Below are 21,671 nucleotides of genomic sequence, written 5' to 3' on the forward strand. Positions count from 1 at the left end.
GGATTGTCTCGCCAGCACTGTATTCACAGCACTGACAAGACTAACACTCTTTGTATAGAACACCCATCCTCTTACTGATCCAGATATTATCCTTGTCTTTAGTCAGCTTGGGCTGTATAACAAAATGCTACAGACTGGGTGGCTTAAACAACAGACGTTTATTTCTCACAGTTCTAGAGGCTGGGAAGTCCAAGATCAAGGTACTGACAGGTTTGGTGTCTGGTAAGGGCCCTCTTCCTGGCTTATAGATGGCCACCTGCTTGCTGTGTCTTCACACGGCGTAAGGAGCCTGGGAGCTCTCTGGGGCCTCCTTTATAAGGGCACTAATTCCACCCACATGACCTAATCACCTCCCAAAGGCCTGACCTCCTAGCATCATCCCACTGGAGGTTGGGGCTTCAACATATGAATTTGGGGGACGATGGACACAAACGTCCAGTCCATGACAATCCATTTGACAGACAGGAAGGTGCAAGACCCAGAGAAGTTAAGTGACTTGTCCAAGAGCACACAGCCTGCCTTCCGGCTCTAGGTACGCACTTTCCCCATGCCTTAGGCTAAGTGGCTGGTTTACAGAGTCACAAATGACTTTGAGGATGACCGGGCCTGTGACAAACCAGAGATGATCACCCCACCCCAGATGTTGCTGGCCTCCCTACTCAGTGCCTGACTAACCTGGAACCCAGGATAGGGAGACCCAGGATCGGGTCCTCATGGCCCAGATGTGACCTCAGCTCCTGCTCGTTGGGGTGCTGGCTGCGGTCCTGCCCCATGGGGGTCCCCATCCCAGCTTCTCTGCCAGCCTCTTGCTCATCCTTGGTGCCCCAGCAGTTTGCCTGGCCTGGCAGCTTTCCTCCCAGTTGGGGGTCTGATTATGAACCCGCTCCCGGCCTGGCTCTGGCTTTTCTGGGTACATGGATGCCTCGGTGCAGCCCCTGGCTGCGCAAGCATTACACGGGGCCATCAGGGCAGGGAGAGCCCGGCAGGGCCTGCACCTTCATCCCGAGTCTGACCCGGCCCTCAGCGTGGGAAGCTTGGCTGGGAAGAGAACAGAAGGCCAACTCAGCCTCTCCGGGGGGCTTTTTGCTCCATGCTGCTTCAGAAGCGCCACTCAATTCCCTCTTGAACCACTTACCCAGTAATTATTCCTCGAGAGTGGGGAGAGGTGAGACTGGCATCAGCCCCCCAGCGCCAGGCACTCTGGAAATCTCTCAGCCTGTTCAAGGACCAGGCTGATCTGCCAAAGGCACTGTTTGTCCTGTGGCTTCCTCATTCCTCGCCGAGCCAGGGGAGCCCTGGACCCTAACCCTGGACCACAGCAGATGGCCCTCAGCTCTGCTAGGGGGCTGGGAGCGTCAAGATCCCAGGAGGCTGACTTTCAGCTTCCAGTTTATCCCAAGCTTTTTCAAGTATGTAAACACCTCTGACTCAGGGCTCCTCAGACACCTGCCATCTGCACCCCCTGTTTTAAGGTGCTGTTTTCAACATCTATCCTATGCCTCCAATTAATGTGAAACCTTCCCAGCCTCCTAGGTGATGCCTCCTACAGCCCCACTCACACTGTGCCTCTCGAGGCCGGCCTCCGCTGCTCCCGCTCTGGCATTGTCTTACCCGCCTCTGGCTCCACGGTTCCGGAGGCGCTCCATCCACCGTGGGGGTGATGGACAAGCCCATTATCTCCACTGTGTGACAGTTTCGTGGGTGTGAACGTACATCACAGCTCACCGGCTGTACTTTTACAAATAGATGGTTTATTGTATGGCAATCCTACCTCAATAATGCTGTTTAAAAACTAAGTTAAATTCACCAGACTTTTCTGTGCCCGGCCTGGGAAAGGGCTAGGCTACAGAGACGAATAAAAAGTGCTTTCTGCGCTCCAGGATTGCCTGCGGGGAGACGGATGTGTATGCAGCCCACTGAATAGAGGCCAGAGCAGTGGGGCTAGGAGGCTGGGAGCCCAGTGCTCCAGGAGGGCCTCCATTCCGAGCTGGGCCTTATGAGATGGATGGTCCATCAAGGAAGGCAGCTTCGTTTTTCTGGAAAGAAGAGCAAGACCTTAGTTCATTGCCTGCTGATCCCGCTTACCATCTGGGGTGGCAGCTAGGAAGAGGCCGGCCTTCTGAACAAGCCACCTCCTCCCTGAGGCTGTGAACAAGATGGGCTCCCATATCAAACTGCCTCATACCTGCCTGACCAGTGCTCAATATACATGTTGTTCAAGGTTAAAAAAAAGAAAGGAAGGAAAGAAAGAAAAAAAGAAAAATTGGGGCTTCCCTGGTGGCGCAGTGGTTGAGAGTCCGCCTGCCGATGCAGGGGACACGGGTTCGTGCCCCGGTCCGGGAGGATCCCACATGCCGCGGAGCGGCTGGGCCCGTGAGCCATGGCCGCTGGGCCTGCGCGTCCGGAGCCTGCACTCCGCAATGGGAGAGGCCACAACAGTGAGAGGCCCGCATACCGCAAAAAAAAAAAAAAAAAAAGAGAGAGAGAAATTGGTCTGGCTGGGAGAGAGCCTTCCATCCTAGGAGGTGCCCAGCAAACGGGGGAAGCTATCAGAAGCGGCTTAGCCAGGACCCTGGACAGCTCTGAGAGCTGCCTGACTGGCCGGAGTTTCTTGGACTTTGAATCCTTTACCCCCCACCCCCTTCATCGGGTGCTTTTTCTGCACCAGGCCCCTGCCGGCTCAGGCTCCTCCCTTGCAGACCCCAGGGATGGGGGAGGGGAGGAGAGGAGTGGGGAGGGGCCTTCACCCAGCCGGTGCGGGCAGGGCAGGGTAGGTCAAGCCCGCAGTCTCCGGGGAGGCACCACAGCACCACTTGCTTGCGGGAGTGGTTGGCAGGGACGGGCAGTGGCTTCTGATGTGAGCAGGACCCTCCCCCCCGCCTCTTCTCCCCTCCCCCATCCCTGGGGCCTGGGGTCTGTGCAGCCCCAGTGAGGCCAGGTGGGAGGCACCCTCCCCGCCCCTGCTCCCTCTCTGGCCTTCCTGTGCCTTCTCTGCCCTGGGATCCCTGGCAGGCCGCACCTCAGCCCTCAGAGACTCCGTGTGCCCTGACCCCTCTGACCTGCACGTCCTCTTCTCACCGAGCCACCCAGCACCCAGATGTTTCATTCCCTGGGGCTGCCGTAACAAAGCACCACAAACTGGATGGCTTAAAGCAACAGAAATGTATTCTCTCAAAGTTCTGGAGGACAGAAGTCCAAAATCAAGGTGTCAGCGGGCCGTACTCCCTCTGAAGGCTCTGGGGGGCTGGGGGGGATCCTCCCTCGACTCTCCCAGCTTCTGGTGGTGGCCGGCCATCCTTGGCGTTCCTTGGTTTAAAGCTGTTTCACTCCAGTCTCTGCCTTCGTTGTCACATGGCTGCCCGCCCTGTGTGTGTGTCTGTGTCTCCGTTTTCTCTTCTTATAATGATCTCTTCTCATTGGATTTAGGACCCACCCTAAGTCGTCTAATCCATCTAAGTTAAGATGACCTCATCTTAACTAATTATCAGTACATCTGCAAACACCCTGTTTCCAGATAAGGTCACAGTTTGAGATGCTAGGGTAGACATGGATTTGGGCGGGGAGGCCTTTAACCCACTACACTGGGGCTTGGGCAGCCAGGTAGCCCCATCCCCACTTACAGTTTTAGAAACTGAGACCAGACACAAGAAGCAACTTGTCCAGGATGAGAGGAAGTTGGCCACAGGGTTAGGACTACGGTCTCTGTACTTGCTCAGTAACTACTTATCAGCACCTACCTTGTCCCGAGGCGTTTTCCTTGAGGCGCTCACTGCTTTGGGGCGAGCAGGCCCTGGAATCCAACAGGTCTGAGTTCGTCCTGGCTCTGCTGTTTGGTAACTGTGTAACCTTGGACGGGTCGCTTAGCCTCTCTGAGGCTCCACCTTCCCATCTGTACCTTGGGGGTGATAGTAGTCCTGCAGTCTTCTCAAGGGCTCATTGCAGTAACTCTATGAGAAAGCGCATGCCAAGCGCTTAGCACAACTGCTAATAAACGAAGCTACTGTAAGAGGTGGAATCTTGGAAAGCATCCAGGAAATGGTCGCTGTTTTCATTACGGAATCTGGGCCACATTCCAGGAGCTCCTTTAAAGAGTGAGGAATGGCATGTCCCTGCTCTGACTCCATCTGTGGCCTCAACCAGGGTCTGCTCTTTTTTCTGAAGGGGACTCAGTGTCTCTGGCCATGGAGATATATCACGTCTTTGTGCCTTAGAGAGGGTTCGTGCCCCGAGGGCTAGGCAGTGCTGTGGGGAGTGCCTGTGTACGTGTGCGAGGACTCAGGTGCGTGCATGTGTGAGTGTATGCGCACCTGCTGTTCAGGAAGCTGACCGAAGATGGCCTTGGTGATGCTGTCATGTCACCATGGAAACAGATGCTGGGCTTAATGTCACCAGCACCTTGACCACGAGGTTTTGTGCAGAAGCAGAAACCTGAGCTTCTGGACCCTGGGAAGGACGTTCGTGGCAGAAAGACACTTGAAGGTGACCCAGGCATCACATCTCCAAGGCAGTGCCTCCGAGGCCCCTTCTCACTCCTCGTGTTTGATCTCTCTGAAATCTTAGTTGAGTACAAGAGGCAAGGTTGGTTTTTATTTGTTTGTTTTGTTTTATACCAGATTTATTGAGCTGTAAGTGCCACACCACACAATTCACACATTTAAAGTGTATAGTTTAGTGGCTTTTAGCACGTTCACAGAGTTGTGAAACCATCACAATTCTAGAGCATTTTCATCATCCCATAAAGAAGCCGCTCTCCATTTTCCCCCAACCCCCAGGCAATCAATAATCTACTTTCTGACTCTCTGGATTTGCCTATTCTGTACATTTTATATAAATGGGATCATATAGTATATGGCCTTTTGTGTCTGGTTTCTTTCACTCGGCATGTTTTCAAGGTTCATCTGTGTAGTAGCATGTGTCAGTACTTTATTCCTTTTTACAGCCAAATCATGTTTTATTGTATGGATATAATTCATTTATCAGATATGTTATTTACAAAAAATTTTCTCCCATTCTGTGGATTGTCCTTTCACTCTCTTGATAGTGTCCCTTGATGCACAAGTTTTTTTTTTTTCATTTTGATGAAGTCCAATTAACTATTTTTTCTTTGGTTGCTTGTGCTTTGGGTATCATATCTGAGAAACCATTGTCAAATCCAAGGTCATGAAGATTTGCCCCTATGTTTTCTTCTAAGAGTTCTATACTTTTAGTTCTTACAATTAGGGCTTTGATCCATTTTGAGTTAATCTTTATATGTGGTATGAGATAGTAGTGCAGCTTCATTCTTTTGCACGTGAGTATCCAGTTGTCCCAGCAGCATTTGTTGAAAAGACTCTTCCCTCCTTCATTGAATGGTTTTGGCACCTTGTTGAAAATCAATATGTATAGCGTATAGATCTGTGGGTTTATTTCTAAACTCTCATCTCCATTCCATAGATCTGTCCTATGCCAGTACTACACTGTTTTGATTACTATAGTTTTTTTTTTTTAAAGAGCTACTACCACCCGCAACGGGTGGATGAATCTTTTTTTTTTGGCTGCGTTTGTCCTTTGTTGCCGCGCGCGGACTTTCTCTAGTTGTGACAAGTGGGGGCTGCTGTTCGTTGCGGTGCAAGGGCTTCTCATCGCGGTGGCTTCTCTTGTTGCGGAGCATAGGCTCTAGGCGTGCGGGCTTCATTAGTTGTGGCACACAGGCTCAGTAGTTGTGGCTCATGGGCTTAGTTGTTCCGCGGCATGTGGGATCTTCCCAGACCAGGGCTTGAACCCGTATCCCCTGCATTGGCAGGCTGATTTCTTAACCACTGCGCCACTAGGGAAGTCCCTACTATAGTTGTGGGTTTTTTTTAAATTTATTTTTGGCTGAGTTGGGTCTTCGTTGCTGCAAGCGGGCTTTTCTCTAGTTGCGGTGAGCGGGGGCTACTCTTCGCTGTGGTGCACGGGCTCTAGAGCTCGTGGGCTTCAGTAGTTGTGGCATGTGGGCTCAGTAGTTGCGGTGCACGGGCTTAGTTGCTCCGTGGCATGTGGAATCTTCCCGGACCAGGGATCAAACCCGTGTCCCCTGCATTGGCAGGTGGATTCTTAACCACTTGCGACCAGGGAAGTCCCCCTACTATAGTTTTATAGCAAGTTCTGGTATTGGAAAATGTGAGCATTCCAACTTCGTTTTTGTTTTCAAAATTGTTTCGGCTGTTTGAGAGCCCTAAAAGTTCCATGTGAATTTTAGGATCAGTTTTTCCCTTTCTACCAAAACTGCCATTGGATTTTGATAGGGATTACATTGGACCTGCAGATTGCTTTGGGGAGTATTGACATCTTAACAATATTAAATCTTCCAGTGCATGAACACAGATGTCTTTCCGTTTATTTAGATCTTCTTTAATTTCTTTCAGCAATGTTTTATAGCTTTCTGTGTACAAGTCTTGTACCTCCTTGGTTAAATTTATTCCCAGGTATTTTATTCTTTTGGGTGCTACTGTAAATGGAAATGATTTCTTTATTTCCTTTCTGCATTATTTGCTTTTGTGTGTTGATTTTGTATCCTGCAACTCTGTTGAATATATGTATTAGGTCTAACAGATTTGGGGGGGATTCTTTAGGTTTTTCTGTATATGAGTGTGTCATCAACAAATTGAGATAGTTTTACTTCTTCTTTTCCTATTCGAATGCCTCTTACTATTTCTTTTTCTTGCCTAATTTCTCTGGCTAGAACCTCCAGTACAATGTTGGCTAGAGGTGAGAAAGCAGGCATCCTCATCTTGTTCCTGACCTTGGGAATACTTTCAGTCCCGGCACACTCAGGAGTCAGAATGGAGGAGTTTGCACGTGCAGTGCTGGGCTTGGACAGGGAACCGTGGCCCCTTCAGTCTCCTGCATGAGTGCTGGGGCACGTGGAGCCGGGGTGGGTGGGGGGCTGTCCTGAAGTGACACAGGAGGAGCCAGCCTGGTTGGCCAAAACCCCACCCCCCATTCAGCACCCTCGGCCAGTCTCCTGAACCCCTCCCCCTCCGCAGCGTGCTCTGGACCCACACATCGCTGGTGCTTTTGTCCCCACAGAAGAAGAGCCGGAACGAGACGTTCGGTGAAGGCAGCGGCGTGGAGATCCTGGAGAACCGGCCATACACGGACGGCCCTGGCGGCTCCGGGCAGTACACACACAAGGTGTACCATGTGGGCATGCACATCCCCAGCTGGTTCCGCTCCATCCTGCCCAAGGCGGCCCTGCGGGTGGTGGAGGAGTCCTGGAACGCCTACCCCTATACCCGAACCAGGTGAGCTTGCCCTCAGCCTCGTGCTGTCTGCTGGGGAAGCAACCCTGCAGCATAGATCCTGGTGCTGGTCCCCCAGACAGGCTCAATCCCCACACCCCAAGGAGCCCTGGCTTCTGGGGAGCTGAGCCTCCATTCTGAGTGGTACTCTGAAGGTCCCCCAAGTTCCCCCTCAGAGAACAGGCAGGAGAGGGAAGGGTATACCCCTGGGTGCCTTCTAGCCTGCCAGTGGGGGAGACCAGGAAGGCATGAGTCCAGGGAGGGCCATCTGAGACTCCTTTGCCATCTGGGAAGGCTCAGGGAATACAAACTCACTTTAACGTTCACCTGGGAGTGCAGGACAGTCAACCAGGTGGGAAGAAACACAAACTGAGGGTAGACCAGATGGCCCAGAGATGCCCTCCAACCCTGAGATCCCCTCCAACCCTGAGACCTTCAGCGACTATGATGATGTTTTATAACAAACCACGTTGAACAGGGCTTTCTTTGGATCCCTCTGGTAGGGGGGCTCTTCACTCTGTGGCCCCCACCCAACAGAGCTGAGCACTGCTTCGTTAGAAGAGATCGGGGGCTGCTCCCAGCTGGCCGCCCACTTGCTGAGCAGGTGGAGTCCCATGAATCTCCTGGGGTTTCCTTCCCCAGGTCGTTGAGGGCCTGGAGCTTGCTGGAGGATCCATCCAGGTTATTCCTCTTCCCAGCAGCACTTTCCTCCTCTGAGCTCATCTCCAGTCAAGAGAGAGGGGCTGTTTCCCTGTTGCCACACCTGGTTTCTTAGGGGACGGGGGACCGGGTGGCATGTCACACAAAGCGCTGGTCCAGATTCAGCTGACTCAGCAGTGTGCCACCTCAGCTGTGCCTGAGTCCACACCACGCCTCACACACGTGGACACAGGGCTGCCGGCAGCTTCCTGGAATGACTCCCTCTTCCCCCTAAACCCAGCCCTCCCCCCAACCTGGCCTTGGCTCTTCTTGGGACGAGGTGAAAGTCCAGGAGGTGGACAGGACAGACGAGTCTCAGCCACCACTCCAGCCCTCGTCCTCCACCCAGCCACCCACGCCTACACCTCTAAGCTCGAGTCCTGATGGATACTCTCCCTCCCCCGCAGGTTCACTTGCCCTTTTGTGGAGAAATTCTCCATTGACATCGAAACCTTTTATAAAACTGATGCTGGAGAAAACCCCAATGTGTTCAGCCTGTCTCCTGTGGAAAAGAACCAGCTGACGATCGGTAACCGTCTACCCTGACGCTCCCAAGCCCGGGAAGGGCACAGGAGCCCTGCAGGGCTGAGTTCCCAGCTTCCCCGCCCGTGGGCCCCTTGATTCTGCCCCTGATCTTCAGGCCTGGCAGGCTGCAGACCAGCTCCTGTCCTGGGCGGGGAGGTTAGAGTCCAAGCAAGCCTGGTCAGAGGTGGGGGGCGGGGAAGGATGGGTCTCCTCGGCCCCATTTCCCTGACGTGCCCACTAAGGCTCCGTGCGTTTCCCACTCAAGCCCCTTCCCTTCATCCCTTCGAAGTGTCCCCATCCCCAGAAATGCATGCGTGTGCTTGGGGGCCACATCAGGCCGACAGCCATGCGTGAGTGCCGCAGGCCGGATGGGGCCTGTGGCCCCTTGATGGTGGGTGGCCTCTGCTCTGCCGCCCTCTAGCTGACTGCGCCATGTGGGAAACAGGCCCCATTTGTTAAATCTTCTTTTTCAAGGGAGGCCAGAAATCAGGGTTTTCATGTGAAATCTTCCAATTCCTAAATGTTGACAACTAATTAAAAATCTTTGTAAATATGCCAGCCAAACAAGACACATCTATGGACCAGCCGCACCTCAACAGGCCCCAAACCCGTAGGAACAAGCCATTGTGGTTCCCAGATGGGTGCACGGCTGTTGGTGGAGGGGTGTTGACGAACTCCCAGGCAGCCTCAGAGGCCTGGAGGGCAATCCCCTGAGACTCCTCCCTCCTGCCGGAGTTTTTAGGCCCCAGTGGGCTTTGGGAGATACCTTAGCTTCCTAGGGCTACCAGAATGAAGTACCACAGACTAAGGGACTTAAGACAACAGACGCTTTTTGTCTCACAGTTTTGGAGGTCAGAAGTCAAGGTCAAGGTGTCAGCAGGGTTGGCTCCTTCTGGGGTCCCTGAGGGAGAATCGGTTTGGGCCTCTCTCCTAGCTTCTGGTGGCTGCTGGCCATCTCTGGCGTTCCTCGGCTTGTAGACGCGTCACCTCAATCTCTGCCTTCATCTTTACATGGTGTTCTCTCTGCGTGCATGTCCGTATTCGAATTTCTCCTTTTTTTTTTTTTTAATTGAAGTAGAGTTGATTTACAATGCTGTGTTAGTTTCAGGTGTATTTTTTTTTAATTGAGCCAAATTTCTCCTTTTTATAAGCACTCTAGTTATATTGGATTAGGTGCACCCTAATGACCTCGCTTTAATTAGATTTACTTCTTTAAAGACCCTGTCTCCAAATAAGGTCACATTCTGAGGCCCTGGGGGCCAGAACTCCAACGAATGAGTTTACGAGGGGACACATTCTACCCATAACAGGAAGGAAGGCCCAGCATGACGCAGGCCCTCTGGCAGCTCTTGTCGGGCCAGCTGCAGGCTCCCCCCAAAGGCCTCCTGCCATGGTTCCTAAGTCCCAGCCCTCCCCTTAGCGGCCTTTGCCTGCCTGAGCGGGCTGGGCACGTGGTCTGCTCCAGGAAGGATGTGCATCCCTTCCCCACATCCTGCTGCCCTCGGGCCGCTTCTGACCAATCACCAGTTTCGGCGGGGCCAACGTCTGCGTCTGTAAACCACAACCCAGACTAGGTGCCAGCAAGCCAGGGAGACGAGACAGCCGGGGCCCGGTCGGGGCAGAGCCCCCCCAAGTGCCGTCGTCCCCACACACCTGAAAGAAGAGCTCTCTGAGCCACAGACCCTGTCCTGGGTTCCTCCACACCAGCTGGGCACGCAAGCCCGTCTACCACATGCACACCTCGGGGAGCCAGCCCAGCAGGATGGCTCTGACTTGGGGGAGGAGCCGTGTGACAAGAGGTGGTCCTTCCCAGAGTCACCGTCCCACCCCTCACCCAGGTCCCACCAGCCCCCAGTGCTGTTTCCCAAGCACCCAGCCCCATGGCATCTGCTGCGCACTCTCAGGCACATCCCGGACCCTCTCAGGCCCGACGCCTCCCCCTGGGCCCGTCCGACGTGGTTTCCGGACTCTTCCCCGCCGATCTGTCTGGGAGGGGCTTCCCAGCAGGCCAGCTGCCTTAAAGCGCATCCGTAGGGCCCCTTCCCCTCAGGGTGCCGGCCGGGCACAAAGCCTGGCGAGAGCTGGCGGATGTGTCCAGCTGCATCCGCATCACCTCTACCCACGCGGACACGCTGGTGGTTCCCCCCGCTCCCCCACCTCCTGGTCAAGCGTCACATCCTGGGACGTTCTTGGCCTCGCAGTTCTGCTCCTGTAGCTGAAACACCAGCTTTTCTGGGAAGCTTTACTCTTTCACTCGCCCCCGCCGCCTCCCACATCCTCCATCCTCATCCCGCCCGTGCTTCTCCAGCTCATCACCTTATCTATCCGCTTTGGCAAGTGTGCCCAAAACAGGGGGTTTGCTGAAATGATTGGAAAAGGCAACAAGGAAAGCCACAGGCCCTGAGGGCGGGGGAGCTCGGGGTCAGGGTGGACCAGAACAGCATCCTCAACCCCACGTCGGGCCCCGTGGCACATCGAGGCCTGGGGCCCCATGAGGATTTGGGGGTGGCAGGGACATGGCGAGGAGACTGGATGGGGAGGGGTGGGGTGGAGGTTGGGGCAGACGTTGTCACTCACGGGGTCTCCCCGTAGATTTCATCGACATCGTCAAGGACCCCGTGCCCCCCAACGAGTATAAGACGGAAGAGGACCCCAAGCTGTTCCACTCGACCAAGACCCAGCGGGGGCCCCTGTCCGAGAACTGGATTGAGGAGTACAAGCAGCAGGTCTTCCCCATAATGTGCGCCTACAAGCTCTGCAAGGTGGAGTTCCGCTACTGGGGCATGCAGTCCAAGATCGAGAGGTTCATCCACGACACGGGTGAGCGCGCCCGGCCTCTCCGTCTGTGTGCCCCTGTCTGCCTGCCTTCTCTCTCTGCATCTGCCCGGGACTCCACGTTTCTGTCTTACTCTGGACAGGCGACCCCCAAGGCCCACATGCAGCCACCCACCTGGTTTACCTTGACCATATAAACACTTGCCGAGCACCTACAGACGACAGGCAATGTATGCCTGCCCCAGACACTCCGGACTGGCTGGTATTTGTAACATGTGATGCCCACCCACCATGGGGGAGCAGCCCCAGGGGACTGCCCCCCTGCTGCTCACAGCACCTCTCGGCACCCCAAGGCCAGACCCCAGGCCCTGCCCCGGCACTGCCGCCCGCTTTGGGCTGGAAGTCCCAGGGGAGAGCGTCTTGGACATCCTCCTGTCCTACACCTACTCCCGCCTGGCCCAGAGCTGGTGCCCGGGAAACGGGACAGCAGATGCCCAGGGGTTCTAGAAGGAGCTAGTGCCGACCCGGGCTCCTCCCTGCCCCCCAGTCAGGGCAGAGGTCAGTGCCCAGGGCCTGGTTTTAGCCCCAAGGCTCATGATCCAGGAGCGGCACCTGGGCAGGCACCTGCTCACTCCAAGCGCAAGGGTGACTGTGTAGCCATGAGCAGAGTCACAGCACTGATGGTATACTTCACAGGTGTCACATCAGCTCTCCATGGCCCTGCAGGGTGGCCACTGTCACCCCTTCCAACCCCCATTTGCAGTGGAGGAAGCCCAGGGCCAGCCCTGGGTCTGAACCCAGATCTCCCGTCCCAGCCGTCCTAGTCTGTGCGTCACATCTCATCAGACGGTCTGTCCAGTGTGGGTGCTGGCTGACCCTGAGGGTGGCGTGCCTGAGGCCACGGCCCAGGGCTTGGGGGTACCCTCCTAGGAGCAGGGGTGAGAGGGAGTTTCTCCCAGGCAGGCTTTTGAGAATGAAGGGATATAGAAAGGACGGCTGGGGAGGCCGAGTGGCCTGAGCGAGGCTGCAAGTGGGAATCGGGAGGTGAGCCCGGAGGAAGGGTCGCCAGAGACCAGCCTGGGAACGAGGAAGGGCTGGACCACCTGGGAAGCCGCTCAGCTTTCTCTAGGAAAGCGGGAGGAAGACTCAGTGATGACCCTTCTGGGTTTGCCCCCCTGGAGAAACTCAAATGCACGTTCCGGAATGTTCAGAGCAGCAGGATTGTAAAAGCAAAAGGGACAAACAATGAAAGTGAGCCAAAGGCCCACTGGCAGGAGAAAGAATAAATAAAATGTGGTATTTCAAACAAATAAATACCATACAGCAACAAACCGGCAACTCACCCAGAAAAGGCAAGTGGCAGAAAAATACTTGCAGCATGACACATACATGTAAATGTCAACAACATGTAGGCCAACCCAACGTATTGTATAGAAAAACACAGAAAGAAAAGCAAGTGATAAACACAAAATTCAGGATGGACCCTTTCAGGGCAGGAGGAAGACGCGTCTGGGAGGGCGACCGTGGGGTCCGTGTTACTGGTCATGTCTACTCCCTCGATGCGGGGGGGGGGCGGGGCGGGGTGGAAATGCTTTATTTCTTCTTAATGTTTTTTAAGCAGCCTATTGAGGCCTGATTTTGCATCTGTTGTAAGAGAAGTTTGAGTTCCGTAAGCTTGAGTGTGTTTGCAGAGTAGTGCACACAGTTCTAGAACATTCCATGCCCCCAGAGTCTTTCACAATCACCCTCATTCTCATCCCCACCCAAGGCGGCCCCCATCTGCTTCCTGTCCCTGTGGTTCTTCTATTCTTTATACCTTAAAAGTATCTTATTTTCCATCTTATTTTCTATATATGATATATTCCTATATATCATACTTTATTGTATTTTATATCTTATTTTATATCGTATGTGTATATATTCTGTTTAAAAAAGAAAGGACCAACATGCTTTGAACTTGAGGTTGACTTTCCCGTGGGAAATTCGACAAGAGAAGTGTCCTTGACTCTGAGATAGGAAACACTCAGGAAGTCCTTCTCCAGCTCCCCACAAGGCAGGAATTCCCCCCCCTCCACCGCAAAACTCAGCATGGCTTCTGAGCAGACACAGTACCTTGGGAAGCCCCAGTACCCCAGTTACAGAGCCAGTGTGAGCTTGTGAAGCCACCTGTGAGCCGGACCCCTCATTTACACATGGGGAAACGGGCACGAGGGCAGTGGTTTGCTGGAAGCCACGCAGTGGGTGAGCCAGCCTAGGAGTCCCCGAGGGGCTCTAACGCGGGCGTGTGTCTCTCTCTCTCTCTCTCTCCCTCCCTGCCCCCAGGCCTGCGGAAGGTGATGGTGAGGGCCCACCGGCAGGCCTGGTGCTGGCAGGATGAGTGGTACGGGCTGAACATGGAAAACATCCGGGAGCTGGAGAAGGAGGCGCAGCTCATGCTGTCCCGCAAGATGGCCCAATTCAACGAGGACGACGAGGGGGCCGCGGAGCTGGCCAAGGACGAGGCCCCCCAGGCCCAGGCCCCCAGGGAGCCCCCCCAGCCCGGCAGCAGCGGTGGGGAGCCCCTGGTGGGCAGGGGTCTGAAGAAGCAGTGGTCCACGTCCTCCAAGTCGTCCCGGTCGTCCAAGCGGGGAGGTGAGCGCACTCTGTCCCCGCGGGTGTCCCTGCCCTCTACTCGTCCACCCCGGCGACTGCCCCTGCCAGGGCAGCCCGATGCCTCTGCCGGGGACTTCGAACTCTGAAGGTGGACCTGCGAGCCACACCTGTGGGACTCAGAACTAGTCACCTCCTTGTAGCCTCCGCCTCCGAGTGAAGCCCAGGGCGTTGCCCCAACCCTGGCAGGTTCCCCCAGACTCACCCACACAGCCCGGCTGAGACAGGCAGGCTGGCCACGTGGGATCCCCACTCCCAACCCCTCCTGGGACCCAGCCAGCTGCAGCTCTGAGCCAGGGTTCCAAGGCGGCAGCACACCCGGGAGAGGCTTCTGCTCCTGAGGGAGCGGCCAGGCGAAAGGACCCTGAAAGGCTTCAGATACTCAGAAGGGCCTTTCTCTGGAACTCACTTGAAAGTGCAGTGGCTATGGGGAAACTTAGGGTATTTTGTACAAAACGCCAGGAGTCCCCCCTGCCTCCCACAAATCCGGCTTTTCCCACACCAGGCTTGTGCTGTGCTGAAGGGATCCATGGAAACACATGCATCGATACCTTTAATCTCACTTCCCGCCCTTGCCGGGCATCCCTGTCTGTCGGCCCCGCCGTGGCAGAGTTGAAGGGGCTCGCTCCTGGAAGTTCCCTGGCGGGCCACTGCCAGGGCCCGGGTTCAGCCCCTGGTCGGGGAACTAAGACCCCGCATGCCACGCAGTGGTGCGGCAAAAAAAAAAAGGGAGGGGGCCTCGCTCCCGAGCAGATGAGGTCAAGGGCACAGGAGTGGACCCAAGCCTGGGTGACTGCACGTCCTGGCCTCATACCTGATACCCTCCCCCATCCACGTCCTCCCGGGACAGGACTGCATCGTGCCAGGTGGGCTGGGAGATGCGTCCGAGCCGCCCCGCCCTCATTTCTCCACTGCATCCCCTTCTGAGCCCTCCTGGCCCAGCATCATCGCACCTGCCTGCCTCCGCCCGCTTAGCCCAGTGCTGCTGGGCGGTCGGTCAGTCTGGGGTTTTGCCTTCCAGCGAGTCCTTCCCGCCACAGCATCTCGGAATGGAGGATGCAGAGTATTGCCCGGGACTCTGATGAAAGCTCGGATGAGGAGTTCTTTGATGCTCACGGTAGGCGGGCACCCTGGAGCACACGGGCCTTCCCAGGAGGGGGAGGGGAGGGGTCTGAGAGAGCTGCAGGGCCTGCAAGCCAAGGTGGGGGTTACCTGTGAAAAGTTCTGGGTGAACAGCAGCACGGGGGGCAGGGGCAGGGTGAGCTGAAGTCACCGGGAGTCTGGGGTCTCACACTCACCTTAACCTGGTATCAGAATGTGCACGGGGTCTGGCAGGTGGGGACTGTTCTCTCGAACCCCCCCAAAATGGAGTTACAATCAGACGGTGACTTTTTTCCGTATGTGAATTTATTCCCGAAGGGAATTCCCTGGCGGTCCAGGGACTAGGACTCGGTGCTTTCTCTGCCGTGGCCCGGGTTCAATCCCTGGTCAGGGAACTAAGATCCCGCAAGCCACGCGGCGTGGACAAAATAATAATAATAATAATAATAATAATAATTCCCTAAGAAGCTTTACAAAAGCATAACTTCTTCTAATCTTCTAATTTTTGTAATTACTGTCCTTTCATGATTAAATTAACACACATCTAATGTAGAAACCTTAGAAAATACAAACAAGTAGAAAATACATGAAGTGCCCATTTTCCCGCGAATCCCAGAATAAGCACAGCAAGCAAACAGCCGGATAAATCACCCACCTGTGCTGGGAAGATGCACATACCAAACATCCTTGCTTCGTACCTTTGCCTTTCCTCTTGAGGAAGTAAGAGGGGCCGGCAGGCAGGTACAGGGAGACAGGTTTGCAGTTTATAAGGCAGGACACACTCAGAAAGGGACAGGGACTTGCCCACAGGCACACAGCAGGGCAGAGGCAGATGTGGCCCTGGGGTGGGGACCTGGAACAGGAGGCAGGTGGTTCCTGAGCCAGCCTCTGCACCTGGGGCCTCCCTGAGGGTAGAGAGGGTGTTTGGGGCATCCCATACTCCCACTCCCCTCCAGCCAGGCCAAGAGGCTGAGCCCCTCCTGGCTCTGTGTCCCTGATATGAGGAAAAGACACATCTAATGTAGAAACTTTAGAAAAAGCTGGAAAAGAGAAGAGACAGCAGAGCAGGAGATGCCAGAGCCGCAGTGTCCTGGGGAAACTGTCCCAGTGACCCACAGAGGAGGGACCAGCCATGCCAGAGCGCAGACAGCTGCTTCCTACCCAGCAGTCATGGGTGAAAGTTCTCAGAAAAGCAGAAAAAAAAAGAGTCATGGATGGAACTGTTCCTAGCAGCACTTCTCACTAAGCTGTTGTTTTGTGGACATTGAAAACAGTCAGGAACATCATGGAGAAACAAGACGTGGTCCATCCATACGATGGAATATGACTCGAGCATGAAAAGGGATGAGGCACTGACACATGGTTGAAGCTTAGAAACACCATGGGAAGTAGAAGAAGCCAAACACAAAAGACCACATACTGTATGATTCCATGTATGGGAAATGCCCCGAACAGGCAAATGCAGAAGGACAGAAAGTCCACCGGTGGTTGCCAGGGTCTGGGAGAGGCGGGGGATGAGGCATGACTGCTAATGGGGACAGGTTTCCATCGGGGGAGATGGAGAAGTTCTGGAACCAGATAGAGCTCATGGTTTCACACCATTGTGAATGGACTAAATGCTACTTGAAAATGGTTAAAATGGTGCATTTTATGTTAAGTGAAAATTACCACAATTTTTTGAAAAACATCAGGCAGAAGCCCCGGGAGTATGTGGCCCTGTGTCCATCCTGTTAAGGAAGGGAGAGCATAGAACCAGGTGGGGAGGGCCACACGGGCCAGAGAAGCATGGGAGCCCCCAGAGCGGCCACTCTTAGGCCTCCCAGCGCCCCCCCGCCGACTCCCTGCCCTTGATCAGGGTGCTGAAGCCCCTCTCTCTCCTCCCCAGAGGACCTGTCCGATTCAGAGGAAATGTTCCCCAAGGACATCACCAAGTGGAGCTCCAACGACCTCATGGACAAAATCGAAAGCCCTGAGCCTGAGGACACACAGGGTAACCAGCTGGGGGGCTGCAGGGTACAGCCTCCTAAGGAGGAGCACCCAAGCACCCAGGAGGGTTGGGGGGACACCTCGGGCCCTGCTTGTCACGGTCCCAGCCTCTGTCCGCTGGGCCTGCCCCTTTGCTCACACCCACCCACCGCTTCTGTGTTGCAGACGGTCTGTACCGCCAGAGCGCCCCCGAGTTCAGGGTGGCCTCCAGTGTGGAGCAGCTGCATATCATCGAGGTGGGTGCCGAGGTGGAGAGGGCCAGGGCTGCGGGGGGGGCAGGGCATAAAGGACCCGCGGGGGAGACCATGGAGGCAGAACTTGGCTCCTACGGCATCAGGTCCACACTGGCCTGGGCGCCACTGGAGGGAGACCTGGGGCCCACCCCCTCTGATGCCCCTGAGAACCGGTAGGGACTGCAGACAGCTCCCCCGAGGAAGGCCTTGACCCCGCTCCACCCTTGGAAAGCAAAATGAGAAACTTGTAAATTCCAGATCAAAACTAAGATCTTCACCTGTGCTCAGCTTGTCTGAAGTCCCTGAAGGAAAAAAGATAGACGGGGAGGAAGCGAAAGTCACGTAGGCAGAAGTGATGTGGCGGCTGTGGCCGCCCCGCCGGGGGTGGGAAGAGCTCTCAGTGTCCAGCAAAGCTGTCTTGGTAGAGCGCTTGTGTCCGCTTCGGGGGTCCTTTGCACAGAGCTCACGCCCCTTCTCCTCCTCCAGCTGTGGGCGGTCAGAGCTGTTTGCACTGGGGCAGGAGCCGGGGCAGAGTGGGGCTATCACACGCTGCGGTCACCTCACCGCTCTGGCCTCTAGCTGCCCAAGGTGGAGACGGCACCTCTGGGGACTCAGGACCCATGGGGAGTTTGGACCGGGGAGGGGGTGCATCCGCACCGCCCTCCTCCTCTTGGGGTTCTCTTTGAGGTCTGAGGTCGAAGCGGGCTTTTCTAGCAGGGTAACTGGGACGAGGGGAGTTGATTCCCAATTGCCAGTTAATGGCGATAAAGCAAACGGAGCCGCCCCTTGCCTTCGGCGCACACAGCACTGACGGCCCCCCAGGACGGGCAGAAGGGGCCTCGGGCTCTGGATCTTCCTGGGGATGTGCATTTGGACCCAGCACTGGTTCTGGGACACCGCCATCCAGAGTCAGATCCCTTTGCTGGCAACGGTCCCCAAACCAGGGCCTCTTCTCCCAGCCTCGAGGAAGGAGGACGGCTTTACCTAGTCACTGCTAGGGACCCCTGGCTCTCCAGAGCTGCCTCCCAGGCCCCGCCTCCCAATGGCTCTGTTCCCACTGGGGTTCGAGTCTCAGGCAGGGTGTGCCCCTGTAGAAAGCAGTTTGAATGGGAGGAAAGCTGTGTCTCGGACCGGCCTCCTGGGTCCCTGAAGAGTCCCCAGCCTCCAGCACTGGGTCCCAGCATCCAGGCTCAGGCAGGATTCTCTCAGCCCCGCACCGCCCAGCCCTGCCCGTCCCAGGTGACTAGCGGCCATGTCTGGGTGACAGGGAGGGTGCTGTAAGACGTGCCTTCCGTGAGCCTCTCGCCTGGCTGTGTTGATCAGTCTTTGGGACCATCCGGTGCTTCTGTCCTGGCCTGTGGTCTGGGCAGCCAGTGACCACACCCTGCCTTGGGCCGTGAGTTCATTCCTGCCCAGGTCCTGTGGCCCACGACCGGCCGATGACCAGCCCCCTCTTGGGGACTGAGGCAGCCCAGCCTTGCCTCCACCCCAGGCCCGGTACCACCCACCAGCCTTCCTCCCGCCCAAAGCCCTCTGCTGCTCAGAGGCTCCCAGCCCAGCCCGACCCGTTGCCGGTGGCCTCGCCAGTCCCCGGGTTCAGTGCCCACACTGCTCAGCCCGCTCTTGGGCTCTGTATTGACACTCGGGTCCTGCTGCTGCCCCACCTCCTGCCATCCGGTGGCCCAGTTCAGGGCCAGCTGACCCCCCATGGACCCTCCAGATGGCTTCAGCCCCTTGTTCTGCTCCTGAGTTCCTTAGGGACAGGCCCCTCTCTTCAGCTCCCTTCCCCGCCCCCCTCAGCCCCTGACATAATATGGGCAAGGCAAGTACTCAGCAAGTACCTCCCACACCAGAAGCCAGGGATGGGGAGAGGCCCCTGGGGATGGGGCTACAGCCTAGGGTAGCTAGCCGAAGAGCACTGAGCTGGTGGCAGGAGCTCTGGGTTCCGGTCCAGCTTGGTACTGACGCGCTGTGTGATACTAGACAAGTCCCCTTGTCCTCTCTGGGCCACCTTGTCTCTAGATAGACCAGTTCCATTCCCATGGTGGATGTGTGCAAGTCTCACTTGGACTTCTGACCAGCAAGAAGTGGGGGCATGACTCCTCACAGATGAGGGGGGTCCAGATAGACACACCTGCGTGGCCCTCCCCACTCTAAGATGCTGGGGTTCTGCCCTCTGCTCTTGAGGACCTTGGTCTTAGAGTCTGGGAATGGCAGGGCCTGGGGGCCATGGGCCTGGGGCAGCGGGGGAGGGCCCATGTAAATGGAGGGAGAGCTCAGAGCTGCTGGCTGAGCGGCCAAGCTGAATCCGAATCCCTGACCTCCGCCGCCCCTCTTTTTCTTTTCTTTTTCCTTTAATTGCTTGCCTCAGAATTTTTTTGTTTTGGTTTGTTTTTTGTTTTTTGGCTGCATTGGGTCTTCGGTGCGGTGCACAGGCTTCTCTCTAGTTGTGGCGCGGGCTTAGTTGCCCCGCAGCATGTGGGATCTTAGTTCCCCAACCAGGGATCGAGCCTGCATCCCCTGCATTGGAAGGCGGATTCTCAACCACTGGACCGCCAGGGAAGTCCCCCCCCAGCCCCTCTTAAGAGAGCCTGTGAGGGCTTCCCTGGTGGCGCAGTGGTTAAGAATCCGCCTGCCAATGCAGGGGACACGGGTTCGAGCCCCGGTCAGGGAAGATCCCACATGCCGTGGAGCAACGAAGCGTGCGTGCGTGGCCCCCGCTTGCGGCAACCAGAGAAAAGCCTGCGCACAGCACCGAAGACCCAGCGCAGCCAAAAATAAATAAATAAAATAAGATAAACTTATAAAAAAAAGAGAGAGAGCCTGTGACAGACCGACGTCTGGACGCAGACACACGGAGGGCAGGCAGGCCCCAAAGGCCCGCACGGGGCTGCGCCTCTGCCTGCCCCCCAAGGCTGGAAGCCCAGAAGCCCCTGCCTGGGCCCGCAGGTGGGAGGTGGAGTCATGCTTCGGAAGGAAGAGACCCTCCCTCCGTGTCCTCTGTGCCCCGTGAGGCCAGCAGGGAGCAGCGCTGAACACAGAGGGGCGGGGAAGAAGCAGCTGGGCCTCCCGGGGGAGGGGCCCCAGGCCCTGGAGGAGAGGGACTGAGACGGGGTCTCAGAGGGAGTGACTGGGCCGCCACACGCGTCCCCCCAGCAGGACAGAAGCTCCGGCCAGGAGCCGAGTCCCCAGGGAGTTCACCCCCCACCCCCCCACCCCCACCCGCACAGGACGAGGTCAGCCCGCCGCTGGCCGTGCCGCCCTCCAAGATCCACGTGCTGCTGCTGCTGCTGCACGGAGGCACCATCCTGGACACGGGCGCCGGGGACCCCGGCTCCAAGCAGGGCGACACCAACACCATCGCCACCGTGTTCGACACCGTCATGCGCGTGCACTACCCCAGCGCCCTGGGCCACCTGGCCATCCGCCTGGTGCCCTGCCCGCCCATCTGCTCCGCTGCCTTCGCCCTCGTCTCCGAGTGAGTGCCCAGGCTCGCTGGCCCTGCCCCTCCCCTGGCCCTGAGGGTCAGGAGAACCCCCCCACCCAGCCGCAGTACTGGGACCACAGTGCCGACATCCAAACCCGCCGTCTAGCCTATTCTGCCGGGAGGCGGCAAAACCTACACAGATGGCTGAGCCTAGAGTCCTGGAGGGGCGGGGGCCCAGAGCTGAGCCTCAGTTTCTACATCTGTAATGTGGGGATGCTGACCTGCCTCTGACATACTGGCCTTACTCCCCGGCCCTGTTGCCCACGCCTGGCCTGGAAGCATCCCCACGAGGTTTGCCAAGTCAGGGCTGAGGCTCTCAGGGTGTCAGGCAGCTCCTGCTCTGATGCTCGGGTCAGAGAAGAGGGGCCCACTGGGCTGAGCTGAGGCCACCTGCTCTCTCCTGACCGGTCTCCCGCCCCCAGCCTCAGCCCCTACAGCCACGACGAAGGCTGTCTGTCCAGCAGCCAGGACCACATCCCCTTGGCCGCCCTGCCCCTGCTGGCAACCTCTTCGCCCCACTACCAGGAGGCCGTTGCCACGGTGATTCAGCGGGCCAACCTCGCCTACGGGGACTTCATCAAGTCCCAGGAGGGCGTGACTTTCAACGGGCAGGTGAGTTGTGGGGTGAGGGAAGGGAAGACAGAAACTCTGCAGGGTGGGCTGGCCTGGTCCTCCAGGCCAGGGCTGGCTCTCCCCAGCCAGCCCTCCAGCAAGCAGGGTGGGCTCTCAGGGCCCTGAGCCTCTCCCCCTCCAGGTCTGCCTGATCGGGGACTGCGTCGGGGGCATCCTGGCGTTCGATGCCTTATGCTGCAGCAACCAGACGGTGTCTGAGAGTCAGAGCAGCAGCCGCCGGGGCAGTGTGGCCAGTGTGCAGGTACTAGCTTCCCCCAGCCCCCGGAGCAGGGGACCTCCAGGTTGAGGACTGTCACCCTCTGGCTCCAAACATCCCGGAGG

The 21,671-nt window shown here is 56.6% G+C and overlaps 1 protein-coding gene across 1 annotated transcript in view; it reads left to right on the plus strand.

Moving 5' to 3' along the window:
• Window positions 1-21,671, plus strand: part of PITPNM2 (phosphatidylinositol transfer protein membrane associated 2) — a gene marked incomplete at both ends in the record, with an annotated part of 31,311 nt that overhangs the window by 260 nt on the left and 9,380 nt on the right. The window contains 10 exon segments of the mRNA XM_079716976.1: window positions 7,051-7,265; window positions 8,369-8,490; window positions 11,079-11,306; window positions 13,584-13,892; window positions 14,932-15,027; window positions 16,897-17,001; window positions 17,163-17,233; window positions 20,461-20,708; window positions 21,140-21,329; window positions 21,472-21,591. Of these exon segments, the coding sequence (XP_079573102.1) occupies window positions 7,051-7,265; window positions 8,369-8,490; window positions 11,079-11,306; window positions 13,584-13,892; window positions 14,932-15,027; window positions 16,897-17,001; window positions 17,163-17,233; window positions 20,461-20,708; window positions 21,140-21,329; window positions 21,472-21,591 (1,704 nt within the window).

The sequence above is a fragment of the Hyperoodon ampullatus genome (assembly GCF_949752795.1).
Source record: "Hyperoodon ampullatus genome assembly, chromosome: 13".
In the NCBI taxonomy this organism is placed as follows: domain Eukaryota; kingdom Metazoa; phylum Chordata; class Mammalia; order Artiodactyla; family Ziphiidae; genus Hyperoodon; species Hyperoodon ampullatus.